Source organism: Phyllostomus discolor, chromosome 6 (genome assembly GCF_004126475.2).
Source record: "Phyllostomus discolor isolate MPI-MPIP mPhyDis1 chromosome 6, mPhyDis1.pri.v3, whole genome shotgun sequence".
NCBI classification, from domain to species: Eukaryota; Metazoa; Chordata; class Mammalia; order Chiroptera; family Phyllostomidae; genus Phyllostomus; species Phyllostomus discolor.
In genome coordinates, this window is record NC_040908.2 from 171622087 (window position 1) to 171638025 (window position 15939).

General features: G+C 66.1%; 1 protein-coding gene and 1 long non-coding RNA gene across 2 annotated transcripts; one reads left to right on the forward strand and one right to left on the reverse strand.

The window, feature by feature from the left end:
• The first annotated feature begins 4398 nt into the window (after window positions 1-4398).
• On the forward strand, window positions 4399-5633 carry LOC118501425. The gene is made up of 2 exons (XR_004904080.1): window positions 4399-4590; window positions 5468-5633. It is a non-coding gene; the product is annotated as an uncharacterized LOC118501425 (long non-coding RNA).
• A 251-nt stretch (window positions 5634-5884) lies between these two features.
• On the reverse strand, window positions 5885-15740 carry PSMD13 (proteasome 26S subunit, non-ATPase 13). The gene is made up of 13 exons (XM_028515988.2): window positions 15478-15740; window positions 14230-14308; window positions 12817-12851; window positions 12679-12734; window positions 12416-12459; window positions 12204-12290; window positions 10766-10937; window positions 9949-10028; window positions 9736-9861; window positions 8432-8494; window positions 7054-7134; window positions 6754-6870; window positions 5885-6199 (listed from the first exon to the last, which is right to left on the reverse strand). Exons 1-13 carry the CDS (start codon window positions 15570-15572, stop codon window positions 6104-6106), a joined length of 1131 nt encoding a protein of 376 aa, XP_028371789.1. The 5' UTR covers window positions 15573-15740; the 3' UTR covers window positions 5885-6103.
• Window positions 15741-15939: the final 199 nt, after the last annotated feature.

Below are 15939 nucleotides of genomic sequence, written 5' to 3' on the forward strand. Positions count from 1 at the left end.
AACGTTCCGCAGTGCCAGGAAGGAGGGAAGGAAGGAGGGAAAGAAGGAAGGAAGGGAGGAGGGAGGGAGGGAGGGAAGGAAGGAAGGAGGGAGGAAGGGAAGGAGGGAGGGAGGGAGGGAGGGAAGGAAGGAAGGAAGGAAGGGAGGAAGGGCTCAGAACAAACTGGAAAGGAAGGTTCCGGAGTGACGAGGGCACAGCAGGTGCACGCAGCAGCCGAAAGGAGGGACCCCCAGTGGCCAAACTGGAAAATGGCAGCAGGGACAGGAAGCAACCCCGCGTCCCAAACAGATGCCCAGGGGTCCATGCCGATCTAGTTCACTGAGCAAACAGTAACAAGCGGACAGAAGCTAATGAGCAGAAATACTAAGTAACAGTAAGTGGGAGCTCATATCCCCGGGCAGAGGAATTCCAGGGATTCCCGCGGAGCCTGCCCCTCCCAGCGGAGCAGCCACAGTGCAGGCGCGTGGGGGTGGGGGTCGCCCCAGACGCAGAATGGCGGGGGGAGGGGCAGGAGTGGCTCGACCATGAAGAAACAGACAGAGCTGCCGCCGCCGGGGGCTCAAGGTCAGTGTCTCGTGAGAAGCCGCACTGCCCTGGACGGTGTGAAAAGAAGAGCGTTCGACCTCTGCGGTCCACCCCCAAACCCGAGCTCGGGCTGGTCCTGGAAACACACCAGACACACTCCTACTTAGGGGGCCACCCTGCCCACACCCGAGCTGCCCCCTCCGAACCGCCCAGGTCTGCGTCCAAAGCAGGGGAGTCTGAGGAGCCGGCACAGCCGAGGGGACGACTTGGGTGGTGCCGGAGGGGAGCCACCTGGGGTCCTGGAGCGGGTCCTGGGCAGGAGAGGGGCACGAGGGCAGACCCGGGGGAGTCTGAGTGAGGTGCGGTCTTTGGTTACCCGCCCTGCCCACTGTGCTAGGCAGGGTTCTGCAGGGCAACAGCACGGGCCGGACGCGTGGACACGGTATCGCCCACCAGCAGCCTGAGGACGACGGGGCCTCGGCTGGCTGGAGACGCTCGGTTTCAGCTCCCGTCTGCGGGCGGGAGGAAGCCCCTCCCTCCGGGGCGGGTGGGGGCGTCTGTTTTCAGGAGTTGTCTCCTCTGAGTGCGGAGACTGCAAATCCGAACGCTGTGGGGCAGGGGCAGGGGCAGGGGGCGGGGGGCGCGGGGGCGGCAGCCGGGGCGCAGGGAGGGTCGCGTGCTGGGGACGGCCCCTCCCCCCGCTCCTCCCCCTGCTCAGCCTCCCTCTGCGAGGCCCTCCGCTGACTGATGAGCCCCTCACTGGGGCGGGGGGGGGGGGGGGGGGGTGCTGCACTGCACTGAGAGTCTACCGGTTTACATGGTCGGTGAGTTTTGTCCAGCAATCACCGTCACAGAAACACCCAGAAAAACGTTTGAGCAGATGTCGGCAGCGCGGCCCAGCCTCGCCGGCGCGCACAGTCAGCCGTCGAGCCAGCAGAGCTGTGGGGGTTGCAACACGCTGCCGCCGCCGCACGGCCTTCCTCCGGCAGGCTCCTCCAGGGAGGCGGGGGTGCCCAGCGCAGGGGTGGGGTTACGGGGGACACGAGGGGCAGGCGGCAGGGCCTCCCCAGGGTCCCCACCCATGGGCCGCAAAGCTCCAGGAAACCCTGCTAACCTAAAGCACTTTAGTGGAAGGGAGTTCTTGTAGGTCAAAGGGAAGGACTGCGTCTTGCCGCCTGGGTGAGGTTTCCGTTTTCCTGGAAGCGGCCACGTAGTTTGGGGTGAAAGCGGGTCGAGCGCTGTGCTGGTGCGGCAGGACAACAGTCCCCAGACTTCACCGTGCACCCGGGGTTCCCGGGGCGAGGGCGGGGGCGGGGGCTGCAACAGGCGACCCACAAGCCCAGAGTTTCCAAGTGACTTCCGACAAGCTCCGGGCGATGCCGGGCTGCCGGTCCCGGCACCACGCTGCGGGGACCACCCTTACGTGGTCAGAGGAGACCGAAAACAGCGAAGTCAGGTGGGAGTGTCTGCAGGCACCTGGGCCGCGGGCCTGTGCTCCCCCGGCGGCATCTGTAGTTCTGAGCTTGGACACAGGGTGGCGCCATGTGCCCGCAGTGAGTGCCCCAGAGCTTGCTGGTGGCCTTGCTGCTTTTCAAGCCCCTGCTCCCCACTCCCCGCCCCCCTCCAACACACACACACCGCAGGCGGGAGGGACAGGTCAGCGCAGACCGGCAGATGGCCCTGAGATGAGGGCGAGGGTTTGAGCACCTGGAGAGCTCTTCCTCCTCCTGCCCAGCACAGGCCAGGACAGCCTGGCTGGCCCTGAGCCTCCGGCCCTGCTCCCTCCCCAGGCCTCGGTTTCCCCCAGTGTGACAGGGGGCCCTCTGCACCGTGCACCCTGAGAGCCTCTCACTCCTTTGTGCAATGCGAGTGGCCACCACCTCCTTCCAGGCCATGGCAGACCCTAGTGGGGAAGGGGCACCGGGGACACAGGCCCTTGCTCTGTGAGGCCCGCAGGCTTTGGGGTGATGACAGAGGGTCCTGCCAGACCCCCCCTCTGGTGACCTCTGTGTGGGGCATGGGCAGCAGGGGCCTGTGCAGGGTTTGGTTTGAACAAGGAGTTCTGGGGACCAGAAGCCCTGTTGGGGTGAGGCCCGGAAGCTGCGTCCACGGGGAGCCAGGAGGGCAGGTGTGGTTGGAGCGGGTGGAAAGGTCCGGAAGGGCTGAGGCCTTGCGGCCGTCCAGGCCTGAAGGAGTGGCTTGGTCTCCTGGGGGCGGCCTCCCCGACCCAGGCCCCACAGAGAGCTGCCCCCCACTGCTCGCTCCGTGCTGCACCAGGCCGGGAAGAGGGGGGCAGCTCCCTCAGCCGGGCCGGGGGTGGGGCCGCAGGTCTCGAGTGGGAAAGGAGAACCCCCGGCTGGGTGCCTGATCCTCTCTAATCCGCAGCCTTATCCCCAGCTGCACCCCAAAGGTATAATTAAAGTTTGAGGCGGAAGGGATTATTCTGGAGGAGGGGTGGCGCCCCCACGGCCTGAGCTGGCAGCTGGACCCAGCCCTGCTGGGGGTGACATGGAGGACACCTCCCTCCCCCGGCCTCCGGGCCCGGGGCTCCTGCCTGGGGAACCTGGTCACGGGAGCCGGCCCTGGCGGTGGGGCAGGGGCCCAGGGAGGAGTCCTGCCTCTGGAGCGAGCGTGGCCTCCAGGCAAGAGCAGCAGCGGCACTGTGTTCTGTTCTGTGGGTGGCGCGGGCACGTCCCACCTCCCCATTTCTAAGCCGAGGGACTGGGGCTTGGAGGTGCCCGTGGAGTCGGCCCCACGGCACCCGGGGCTGCGGCCCTCCTCACCGTCGGCACCTCTCTCCGGCGCGGCGGCCGGTGCCGTGAGCAGCTCTTTGTCTCCCCCAGTCTCCCCGGAGCCCCCCCCCCCCAACGCATTGGTCCAGCAAGGACCAGCCCGGCTCCTGCCCTGAAGCCCAAGCACTCGTCCTCAAAGGGCTCCCCCTCCGGCCACAGAGGCCGGCCGGCCGGCCGTGAGCAACAGGCACCCGGAGGGGCCGACTGCCCAGGGCCTGACCCAGGGACACAGCTGAGGGCACACAGTGGCCACGGGGCGTGTTGGGGCCGAAACGGCAGGTGTGGACACCGTGGGCCATGGGCAGCAAGGGGACCCGCCTGTTCTAGGCTTGTTGGCTGCTGTGTGGACTTGGGGGCCACCCCTTTGAGCCTTCGAGGTCGGACTCGGGGAGGGGATGTGGGTGGGGTGGTGGTGGGCCGATGCGTGGGTGAGCAGCAGACGGAGAGACCGTGGGCCTGAGGGTGGGGGACACAGATGGGCCCACTGCCCCCCCCCCCCCGGGGGACTGGGGCTGGGGCGGGCGGTGTCCCTGCACAGGGAAGGCGTGAGACCGTCCCCAGGACTTCAGGAAACAGTCCCTGGTGACCATCTCTGGGCGAAGAGCCGAGCAGCCAGAGGGGAGAGGTGGGGATGCTTGGGCCCGGCCTGGGGGGCTGCATGTGGGCCGTGGACTGGGAGGCAGGGGCGCCCCCGCCGGTCAGCAGCCAGCGCGGCCCAGGGCTCCGGGCCCCTGCAGCCCTGCGGTGGCCAAGAGCGGAGAAGCTGGGCCGCCGGGGAGTGAGGCAGCCGTCCGGGGAGCTGCCGGCTGCCAGCCCCCAGTCCAGGCACCCCCCAGGTCCCCTGACGCCTGCCCCCACCCCCCGCCCGCTCCCTCCTCCCTCCGCTGGGCCCCTTTTCCACAGAGAACTGCATACCCACTACGCTCCGCTCCGGGGAGGGCCAAGCCTGCCCACAGGACAGGCGGGCTGCAGAGGGGGACAGTGTCTGGGAGCTGTGCTCGGAGGCTGGTCCCGGTTCCCAGAAGGCGTCCTGCCCGCCCGCCCTGTGACGAGGGGACAGCTGCAGCTGCCCCTCGAGCTATAAAAAGCCCAACGCCCGAGCGGGCAGAGGTCACAGGGAGCAGACACAGGATTCCTGGCCTCGGGGAGCTCAGCCCAGCAAGCATGAGGCTGCCCCCCGCCATCAGGCTGCTGCAAGCCCCCCTGAGGGGCTGTGTGGTGCCCAAGGCGCACATCTACGCCAAGCCGGCCAAGACTCCCGTTTCCCCCGCGGTAGGTGCCTCGAGCTGCAAGCCGGCAAGGGCAGGGGGGAGGGCTGGCAGTCCTGCGACGTTCCCGGGCACCCCCACTTCAGGAAAGGGGCTCCCACAGCCTCAGCCGGCAGGCCAGGGCCCCAGGCAGCCGGCAGTCAATCACAGGGGCAGGCAGGGGGCCCCTATTCTCGAGCCCGTGCTCGCCTTCTGGCAAACGCCAGGTGTGGGGGGCTGAGCAGGGAGGGTGCTCGCTGGATCCTGTGGCTTCACACTTGTCAGAGGGGAAGGCGGGCTGCCTGGAGGGGAGTGCCCACCCGGGGTACCCGGAGAGCAGGCAACTGTTGGTTTCCAGCACACACACCCAAGGTCCGGAAGGTCACCTGCCCAAGGTCACAGGGCTGGATGACACTCAGACCCGAGGCTAGCCCAGGGCCCTGGCCCAGGCCAGCCCGGCCCTGCCCTTAAAGCTCCCGTCTGATTTCGGAAACAGGAGGGATGCCTGGGTGCAGGCTGTTCCAGGGGGAACTGAGTGAGGAAGTTCAGCTTCTTCTTCGGAGCCTGCCCCAAAGGTCCAAAGGTCCAGCCCCTGAGGACAGGCATCAACCCACCCAACTGGAGGCCCCACCTCCCCCACTTGGCCACTCACTCGAAGGCCCTGTACTTGTTTGCAAGCAACTTAGAACCTTGGCTGTTCCTGGTGTCTCGTATGAACCTGACGAGCATAGCGCCCTGGGGAAGCAGTTCGAGGTGGAGGTCGCTGGGCCACACAGGTGCAGGGGTGGGCAGTCTGTGTAACGCTGTGGCTGCCATGAGGACTGGGGCAGGTAGACAGCCTCCTTCACGGAACCAACTCTGACCCCCCCCCCCCCCCCCCCCCCCCGCTTCCCTCCACCCAGGAGCAGGCTGTGGGGCTCATGATGACGTTCGTCAGCTTCCTGATCCCCGCGGGCTGGGTCCTGTCCCACCTGGAGAGCTACAAGAAGAGCTCTGCGGACTGAGGGCTGGCAGGCGCTGCTTCCGGCACCGGAGGAAAAGTCCCATTAAACCCTCTCTCCAGCCAAGGCTCTCGTGGTGACTGACCTATGTGCGCCGCTGGCTTGGGGGCACAGGGATGGGGATTAGACATCTGTCAGAAGGGACCTCCCCGGACCACGGGCCCCAGCCTGCCCTGTGTGTGCAGGGAGACCCCTTTCTCAGAGCAGAGGGGAGGCTGAGGCCACACCACACTCACACCCTCCCCGGTCCCACCCCTTGCCTTGAACCTCTCGACACAGGCCTGCCCAGGAGGCTGAGCCCGAGGAGACCACCACGAGGCCACACCAAGCAGAGGCATTTATTACGCATGCTGGGGGAGACGCCCACATTCGGCGGGTGGGTGGTCACCTTGGAGCGGGCCCCCGTACAGGTGGGGCCACCCCTTCTCGTTGCTCGGGCCCCCACGCACCAGCGACAGCTGTCCTCACAGCAAGAGCAGCCCCTCCTCCCGGCAGAGCCCCACCGCTCCCCTGGCCCGGTGAAGAGCCAGCCAGGCCCTAGGTGAGGATGTCGTGGGCCTGGTGCTCCACCAGCATCTCCATGCTCCGGACGTCCGCGCACCACACCTCCAGGCGGTCCTTCATCCCCTTGATCTGAGGGAGAGCGGGGCACAGGGCGTCAGGGTGCCCGCGGGGCAGCCGCAGGCGTCCAGCCCTGCTGGGGCCGCACCGACGAGGGGGCAGGGGCAGGGGCTGGGGTCGGGCCGACCCAGCCCGGGGGCCATGGGGCCACGTTCTCCTCGAAACTGGCACGCGAGGAAACGGACGAGAACAGGAAGTGCACGGGATTACCACCCCTCCCCCCGCCCGCAAACTCCAGCCTGACAGCTGGGCGCCCGAGCCCACAAGCAGGAGCGCCTCTGAGCCAGAGGACCCATTTCAGGATTAGAGGCACCACCAGCTGCCCAGCACGGCTGCCGTAATCGCTGTTTAAACACAGGGTTCAAATCTCAGGCTGGCACCGAGTCACTGAGGGCTCTTTGGAAAACCCGCAGTCCCCACGGCACCAAGGCACTCCCCCCAATCCCGAAACGTCTCCGGACACGCCCTCTTCCGGCGCGGCTCCCGTCCAGAGCGAGCTCAGAACAGAGACCGGACCCAAGGCCCTGGGGGGGTGGGGGGGGGGCACCCGCACTGAGCCACATCACCTGCTGCAGGTCCAGCACTCGGGGCTGCACCCAGGTCATGTGCACGCGCCTGTCCACCTCGTCGATGCTGCCCTTCACCAGCCCCACCGAGAGCGCCTTCATCACCAGCAGCTCCACCTGTGCGGGGGGGGGGCCGGTGGGGGGAGGGGGCGGTGTGAGCCGTGGCCACCAGCACGCCCACTGCCCCCGCCTCGCACCAAACTCGAGGAGACCCCGTTTCTTCCGTGGTTTGTGTCAGAAAGCAGGGTGCTGCCACTGGGAGCCCAGCCCCCCCGGGACACTCCGAGCCCAGAACTGTACCTCGTTCACGCTGATCTTAGCACTTTTGGCAATTTCTTCAAAAGTGAGTTGTCTGTGATTGGCAGGTCGTGTGAAAGTCATCTGGAAAAAAAAAAAAAAACTTGGTTTGTCACCCATTTTCCCAGATAGTAAAGACATTCTTATTAACATTGGCTCTGAGCCCTGGCTGCTGTGGCTCAGTGGACTGAGTGCCGGCCTGCAAACCAAAGGGTCGCCGGTTCAATTCTCAGTCAGAGCACAGGCCTGGGCTGCAGGCCAGGTCCCCAGAAGGGGGCACGTGAAAGGCAACCACACACTGATATTCCTCTATCTGTCTTCCTCCTTCCCTTCCCGTCTCTAAAAATAAATAAATCAAATCTTAAAACAAAACACTGACTCAAAAATACAGCTACTAGTGCCCCTAAGCCAAGACTCCCTCAGCGTCAGGCTCACAGGGTATCGAGCAGCAGCCCCCGGCCCTAAGGGGAGGCCGTGCCGTAGTTTGCACAGTCGCCGCCTGCTCCCTAGCTGCCCCCGGAGCCGGGGACACGTGCGGGGCCAGGCCCAGACACCAGGAACTTAGTCACGAAGACTGTGTAGTCTTTGTGATGCGGTACGCCTGTGGAAACTTCCTTGCACTGCTCAGAACAGTTTTTGAACTCGTTTACTTTGATGCCTTTTAGTGCTTCTGCCGTTTTTTGTTTCACCTCTTCCACAGTGGCCAAACGTTTGTCTGTGAAGACTTTTTTCATCCGGGGGAACAAAAAAGTCTCTCGAGGAGAGACCCGGTGAACAGGGAGGGTGCGGCACAGGGGTCACGCCACACTGGGTCAAGAACGGCCGAGCACTCAGCGTGGTGTGGGCGGGGGCGCTCGTAAACCGCCCGCCGCGCAGTGGGCAAACCTGGTGACGGAGTCCCCCGGAAACTCACCGAGGCCGAACGCAGCCTCTCACAGCAGCGCCAGCTGGCGCACCGACGCAGGTGGGTTCCTAGAACTCCCACCTGGGGGGTGGGGTGGGTGGGGGGCCTGGACTACGAGGGGCTGCTCGCCAGAAGGTGATTCTGGGCTGCGGGGCCCCCTGGGACAGGCTCACACGCTGGTGGGAGAGGCGGACGACGGGCAGTGTGCTCAGCGAAGGGGCAGCGACCTCAGCTCAGGCGGCCCGGCCCTCTGAGGAGGGGCCGCGGCGCCGAGACCCAAACAGAAGCTCAGAGAAGCACGTGGAGGAGGAGGAGGAGGAGGAGGCCCGGGGCGGAGCGGGGGGCGGGGGGGCAGGCACCTCAGCGCTGCCGTTCCGGCGGACGCACTCCCTTCTCCGAGGCGCCTGAGGCTGGGCGGCTGCAGGCCCATAGCTCCCCTGCAGGGACGCGTCGCGGGGGCCCCGGCTGCCCGCTTACCTCCATGAGACACAGGAGCTGGATCTTCCTCAGGAGCTGCGCTTCGTTGGCAGCTAGGTCAGGCTGGGAGGGGGAGAGACAGTGGTCACCCGGCCAGCGAGGGGACGGAGACAGGCAGGGGGAACACAGACGCCGGGTCCCGAGGCTCGCAATCAGCGTTGTCCAGCCCTCTGGCCCCACGTTCTCAGTGGACCATCAGACGCGGCCTGGCCGAAGGGCCGTGGCCCGGGACCAGGAACACACAAGGCGAGAGGCTCATGGACGCTGCACGCACTGGGGGCCCGGCCGCGGCACTCGGGAGGACACCAGCACAGGGACGGGCACGCCGCGCCTGAGCGGGGCCAGGTGCACCGGGCTTCCGCCGCGGTGAGGGGCCACTTACTGACTCCTCGAGGAAATGACCGTGAGCCCCACACCAGCACTCGCCCTGCAGGCCCCAGACCAGACCCCAAGAGTGGGTTCCGTGAGGGCAGCCCCGACAGGGCCGTCTCTGCAGGGACTGGGCAGGTGCAGCGGCTGTGCGTGGGGCCCCGCCTGCCCGCACCGCAGCCTGCAGCGGCGCTCCAGGCTCCCAAGACCAGCCTGCTCCCGTGTGAGCAGCCCGCCGTCTCCCTGAGGAGCTGACACACCCACCCCAGCCGGCTTAGCTGGGTCCGCTTGCCGCCTCGTCCCAGGGCACTTGCACCCACTCTGCCTCACTACGGGTGAAGTCCACACGTTTTTTCCCAACTCTGAGGAATGCGACAGTTTCAGAAAAGCACAGGAACAGTCACACGTCCTGGCCGAGCAGCTGAAACACTGTCCCCAGACGGCGGGCAGGGCACACCCAGGGCACAATGACACAAGAGCGGGACACCCAACGGGCGTTCCCTCCAACGTAACTTCACCGGCAACGAAAGCGACGGCACGCCCCAGTCCCCGCGAGGCGGCTCCTTCCCTGCCCAGAGCCTGTTCTTAGCAACGCCCCCCCCCCCCCCCCCCCCCCCCCCCCCCCCGGCCCCGAGTGCTCCGCACCTGCCTTGTTTCTGCGTACGTGGAAGGTCACGTTCTGGGGCTGGGGGGCGGGGGCCTGCCACACCCCTCCCCCTGCACTGTCCGCAGCACCCTCGTGACCCAGCAGCCCCTGACCCCAACCCTTGACCCCAACCCCCGCCCCCTCGATGTGAGCAGGGCGGCTGCCCCGCCTCCCCCGCCAGCACCAGGACAGGGAGGGAGGGAGGGAAGGTGCTGGGGAAGCGCCTGCCGAGTGAACGCACAGACCCGGAGCCGGGCGAGTGGGCGCGGCCAGCCCTGCCTGCACTGACCTGCTGGCCCCAGGCTGCCTTCAGAGTCTGGAACCGCTCCACGTTGCCGCTGTTGAAGGCGTAAAGGGTGTCGATCAGCCACTGCCGGTCCGTGCCCCTCAGGGACTCCAGCACGGGGTGCATGAGCTGCGGGGGCAGAGCCGGTCAGCGGGCAGCGCAAGGAGCCCCCCCCCCCCCCCCCCCCCCGTGAGGACCCCGCCCGGGCGCACTCACGAGCTCCCCGAAGTTGAACACTCCCTCGCCGAGCAGCCCCGCCAGGCCCAGCGTGAAGGCTCTCTCCTGCTGCTCCGGCACTAGGGCGACAGCACCCGTCACCCGCCCGCTCCACACGGCCCCGCGGGCGGGCGGGCAAGCACAGACACCGTGTCCCGGGAGGGTCGCAGCAGGGCGCCGACACGCGCCACCTCCCCCCCCAGCTGTGCCGTCCAGCTCGCACGGGGGGCCACTCGCACGGGCCCCATGGCGAGCACGCTCTCTCCCATCTTCCCCCTGAGCCCGTGCGACCGCCACGCTTCCCGGCCGTCTGCGACCTGCAGCTCCGGGCTCCCCGCGCCCGCCTGCGCCCCTGCCTCGGACGGGAGGCCGCGGTCCCTCCCGCTACCCCCTCCAGCCTCTTTCCAGACCAGCTTCGGCGGTCTGCGGTGAGAACCCCCCAAAACGTGCCGAGGTCTCCTCTCTGAACACGTGGTCGCTGCACTTTCCCCAAAACTCAGTGGTCCCTCTGCTTCCCACCCCCCAGTCCTGGAAAGGCTTCCGTCATCCCTCCCCCGGGTCTGGCATTTCAGTTCTCAGGGGAGTCTCAGGGGCGGGAGCAGGGGTCCAGGCACCGGCACTGCTGCACTGTCACAGCAACCTGAGCCACGGGCGGCAGCCAGGGCCCGGGAGGGAGCAGCTGGCCGCACCTTCACGCTCACACAGCGCCTCCCCCTCTAGCCACACGGGCTTTCTCGTGCCCGTGAGGACCCGCAGCCCACACAGCGGCTGTGTCCGCAGCGCCAGCTCTCGGGGGACACAGACTCGCCGGGGTCACCTGGCAGGTCCTTGATGTCGACGCAGCCCAGGAACCGCAGGGCGTCTTTGTAGTAGGAGGCGTGGCTGCCGACCGTCTGGTAGTATTTGCTGGACAGGTCGTAGAAGCGGCTGTGCACCGACGTCACCCCGGGCAGGTTGCTGAGCATCTCTTCGACGTCCTCGATCGTCTCCTGCACACGGGGAGCAAGGCCGCCGTCCTGTCCCACCTCCGACGTCGTGAAGGTGCACAGGGCAAGGAGAACACACACACGGTCTGGCTGCACCGCGCCAGAAAACTCCGGTTCGCCCCAAACAGAACCCAGGACGGAAGGAAGGCCAGCCATGGCTCACGAGCCCCACAGGGGACCACGAGCAGAGCCACAGCAGGAGCTCCCGCAAGTGGAAAGGGCACACGCAACACAGGAAACGGGCAACAGAAGACACTAGCAGACGACTTGCAGAGGTGGGGACAGAGGCCAACAAACTGCCAGCGATCGGAATTCACGAATCACCGCCCCCCGAGACACCACTGCACCCCCCGCCGGACTGGCGGGCGCCGGACTGCCTGCACACGCACCGCGCATCGAGAGCACGGGGCCGCGGGGGCAAGGGCCGCCGTGGAAAACACTGGGCGACACCCGGCCCAGGCGCACAGCACCCGCCACAGGCCTGTGGTCTCGCCTCCGGGCACGGCCCACCCGGTGCGTCTGCCCGCACACACACGGAGCCAGGCACGGACACGCGGACGCAGCACGGGCGGTGGGAGAGACCCCTCCCGAACCCTCCCAGGCAGACGCCGTGGAACAGTGACAGGCAGCCGGTCCCACGTGCCAGGGACGCCCCAGGCCCGACGCTCGGCCGGGTGAGGTGCAGCAGCACCACACTTCATCCGGGGCCGCAAGGACAGGCGTGAGGACGGGGGTGCCCCGGATGGGGGTGCCCCGGCTTGAGCAGCGGGGCTCCCGGGGCGGGCGTGGCCGGGGCCCAGCTGCCCCCGCTGTTTCCCCAGCTGCAGTGGGGGGAGCTGCCCATTCCGTCCCCTCCCCGTGGCCCGTGACAGCTCTCAGGCGCTTCAGAGCAAAGGCAGCAGGCGTGTACGAGGGCTGAGACCAGGAAGCAAAGAGGAAGACTTCTAGGGCAACGAGGACACGAACGCTTACGCCTGGTACTTCCTTCAGCGTCGTAATTGCCAACAGCCCCCACACGCACTCTCTGGTCTGCACGGTGCACCGACCCTGGGAGGGGTCTCCCTGACACCCGCCCCGGTCCCCACGGTCACTCCGAAGGGACGACGAGAAAGGCACCGACGCAGACAGGGAGCTCGGGCAACGACCAGGTGCAGACGGAGTGGGGGGAGCAGCAGGAGCCCGGGGCTGCGATGGGCAGGGGCGGACACACGGCGGTGACAGACAGACTCCTACGTTGAGGGCAGTGGCCACACCGGTCGGCGACCTCACCTTGGTGACCTGAAGGTCCCCGATGTTCAGTTTCAGGGCTCCGATTGCAGTCTTGCACAGGATCACTGCCTCGTCGCTGCTCTTCACCTGGGGGGTCGGAGACGGGGGCGCTCAGCGGTGGGGGCGCAGGGCCTCCCGGCACGGCCGCGGCCCCGAGCACACCCTGACAGGCCGCCGCGCGGCAGACCGCCCGGACCCGAGCCCACACTCACTTTCTCTCGCGTCTTCTCCAGAAAAGTGAGAGCCACGTTAGGGTCTAGAAAAGGAGGCACAGCACGGTCAGAAGGACCAACAAGAGTCTCGCCACAGCCTGGTTTCGACCAACCAGGACACTGACGTGGGGTGACCCTTAGGGTTAGAACATAGGAGTGATAAAGACACAACTCAGAAGCTGCTGTTTCCTACCCAAATGCAACAGCTGGACTGACCCTAACTACCGCCTGGACCGGCCCCTCCCGGACGCGCGCGGACTCACCCGTCATCTGTCGGACCACGTGGAGGATGATCTCCACCAGCGACAGCGGGTTCACCCTGGAAGAAACCACCAGCCCTGAGTGCCCACGGGCACCCACGCTTCCCTCCCCACGGTCAGAAACAGACGACAGGGATTTACCTGTGTTCAAACTCACTGATGAAGTTTTCGTAAAGCTGTGGAGGGAAGACACGGAGAGAGATTACGGGGCGCCCTCACCCTGCGGGGCCTAGACTGCAGGCCGGTTACAGGCCATCGCCAGTTTCCCGGGCCAGGCAGCCAGCCCTCGGGCACGTCCTCAGACTCTGCTGGTGCTGCCAGCTCGGAGGCCGTCCGGCCAAGCAGACCTGGGGACAAGGGAAGAATGGCCCGCACCCCGAGCACTCGGGGGCAAGGGAGGTCGAAGCACACGGCGCAGCAGCCGAAAGGAGAGGTTTCAAAGGTTCTTCCAGGAACGGTGGGGAGTTCTGAGGGGCAAAGAGCAGAGGGGCGGCACCTCTGGTGTGTGTGTGGGGGGGGTGGCAGCTGTGCGAACGTTCTGGACGGGAACCAGAGCCACAGCTGCACTGTGCCCTGGGGGATCTCTGAAGGGCAGACCGTGACCGGGGGCCCAGAGCACAGCCAGGGGCGGCGGGGGCGCGACTGCAACAGCAGACGCGCGGTCGGAAGGTGCTGCCGGTGGGTCGAGCCAGACTCTGTGGCAGGTCCCCGAGACGGGGAGCCCAGTACGACCACTGAGCCTGCAGCTGAGCAACCGAGCAGAGCAGGGAGAGGGGGCGTCCAGACGAGGTCAAGTTAGGGTAAGGAGAGTCTGAGGTTCCTCCGGGACGCACAGATAGAAAGACGGAACGAGACGTGTGAAAGAAAATGCTATGTGCACGCGCGCGCGCACACACACACACACACACACACACACACGTTATCCAGCCACAGAAGAAGCAAACCTGCTGTCTGAGGTCAGGCTGGGTGTGGAGGGCGTCGAGCTGCAGGAAACTAGCCCGACAGAGAGCGACAGGCACCACGACATCATGTGCACCTGATGTGCAGAAGGTGCTCCCTCTCCCACAGGACCCAGGACAGGGGTGTGGGCCAGCAGACACAGTCGGGGGCGGGGGGGGGGGCTCCGGTGAGCCCCTCTCTCTGTATCCCACTCTGCCCTCAGCTGGTTTTGAACTTTCAACTTTGAACAGCAGTTTTCTAAAAGTGCAGCAACGAAACAGTAAGATTCAGGGGCATGCGGCAGGCGCCATTTCAGTCTGGGACTTTAAAAGACAGAACGTGTATCGCTTCATGGCTGTGGCCTACGGCGACTCCCTCAATCTCTTAGTTCTGCTTCAATGGCGAGAAGTCCGGTGACAGCAGCGCGGGCCCCCCAGTCCCCCAGTGCCGCCGGGCGGGGTCAGTGTGAGCAGGGGTGCACGCAGCACTCGGCACAGCACCGGACACACAGTGACTGCTGGGCAGCCGTGGCGTTTTGTGAGAACCACCACCTACGGTTTTAAAGAGTCCCTGGGCACATGTACACAACCTGACCCAGCGTGACCAATCACGTACCTTGATGAGACCATCCCCTTGGGCGAAGCACGGGTCCTGCACAAAGTCAAGCACCTGAAGTGTCAGCTGATGCCACAACCTGAAAGACAAGGCCCGTGACACCTACGCCGAGTCGCAGCCACGGGCGGCCCAGACTGTCCCAGCACACGGACCCCAGGCTGTGCCGCCCACCAGGGAGAATGCAGCTCAGGTGCTGCTGACCCCGCAGTCTTTCCCAGCTGGGCTCCTCCCTGCTCCTGTCCCCCGAGACCACCTCTCCTCTGGGGTGCACAGCTCTCCCAGCTACAAACAGAGAGCATCTCTCTGGACTACTGCAAAGGGCTCCTGTAAGGTCCACCAGAAACGAGCGCTGTGGAGTCCCGCACATTCCAGCTGAGGTCCTGACCCTTCCACCTACTGGCTGAGTGTCTCCAGGAAGGAGCACAAGCCATGCTTCCGTTTCCTCATCTGTGGATGGGATGCCTGAAGAACTGAATACAGAAAACCTCCGGAACGACAACACATTTAAAACAAAAGGCTAATTTTTAAAAATGCAAATAAAGTGCTGTGGAAAATACTAAGTGTTACCTGACACAAGCAACTGTTTGCTAAATACTGGGCGTTTTCTCCCACAAACTGGTAATGGTAGACAGTTGACCACCAGCCGAACATACAGTGAATATCTACGTGAAGGGCGCCCTGCGGAACGCTCGGGTCGTTAACTCAAGAACCGACAACTTAACCTTCCTGAAACGCGTCCTATTTCCAAACACACCCGGACTGCGACTGCTCTAGGGGCACAGCCCAGGACGAAGTGCCGTGGAAGGTCGGACCCGTGCGAGAGGGGAGAAGGGGCTGCACCCCAGCGTGCACCCAGCCGCAGAGTCGAAGTGGTAAAGGACAGAACCGCGCTGGCCGCGAGTTCGTGCTCCTCAGACCGAAGCGGAAGACGGCTGTGGACACAGGCCACGTGCAAGACACAGGGTCTGCTCTCCAAAACGGGAGGGGGGCGGGGGCGGGCGGCCTGACCCCTCACGGAATCGAGAGCTGAAATCACAGGCCTGCCTTGAACCCCCTCCCGAAGATCAGCGGAAAGGGGGCTTCAGAACCGCAGCACAGCCCCTCAGCCAGGAGGCGGCGGCCTCCTGACCCCCAAACCCTGGCCCTTGCGCTGTCACCCCTCCCCCCGACCCGGCCCCTCCAGATGCCCCCTCTCGCGCCCAGCCGGTCCCCGCCCTCGCCCGCCGGTCCCGTCCGCGTGGCGCTCACTTCTTCGTGTAGAGCTCCTCCAGACGGTGCCACACGGCGGCCTGGCCGGGCCCCGAGCTCTGGCTCTGCTGCAGAAAGCCGGTTACGTCCTTCATGACGGCGACAACACGGCGAACCAGCGCACCACGGAGCAGTCAGCCACCGCGGAAAGAGCAGCCGGAAGTGCTCACTCACTTCCGGCGCCGCGCCGCGCAGGGCAGGCCGGGAGCGCGGCCGGGGGCGCCCGCTGGTTGCCAGGGAAACCGCGCCTCCGTGCCCCGGGGTGGCTCGGGTGTCCGGCGCCCGGGCGTGTGAGCCGCAGCTTCTCTCCGCGAGACCGGGGACGACGGTGCTACGTTCCCAGCAGTGGTCCTCCTTCGAGGGCCCGGCGTAAACGTAACCCCTGGTCTGAGTCCGGGCTCCCGAAGCGCCACCACCGTTCCTGCTGGGAAAGGTGGGCGTACGGGCTGGGGCGACGCGGAC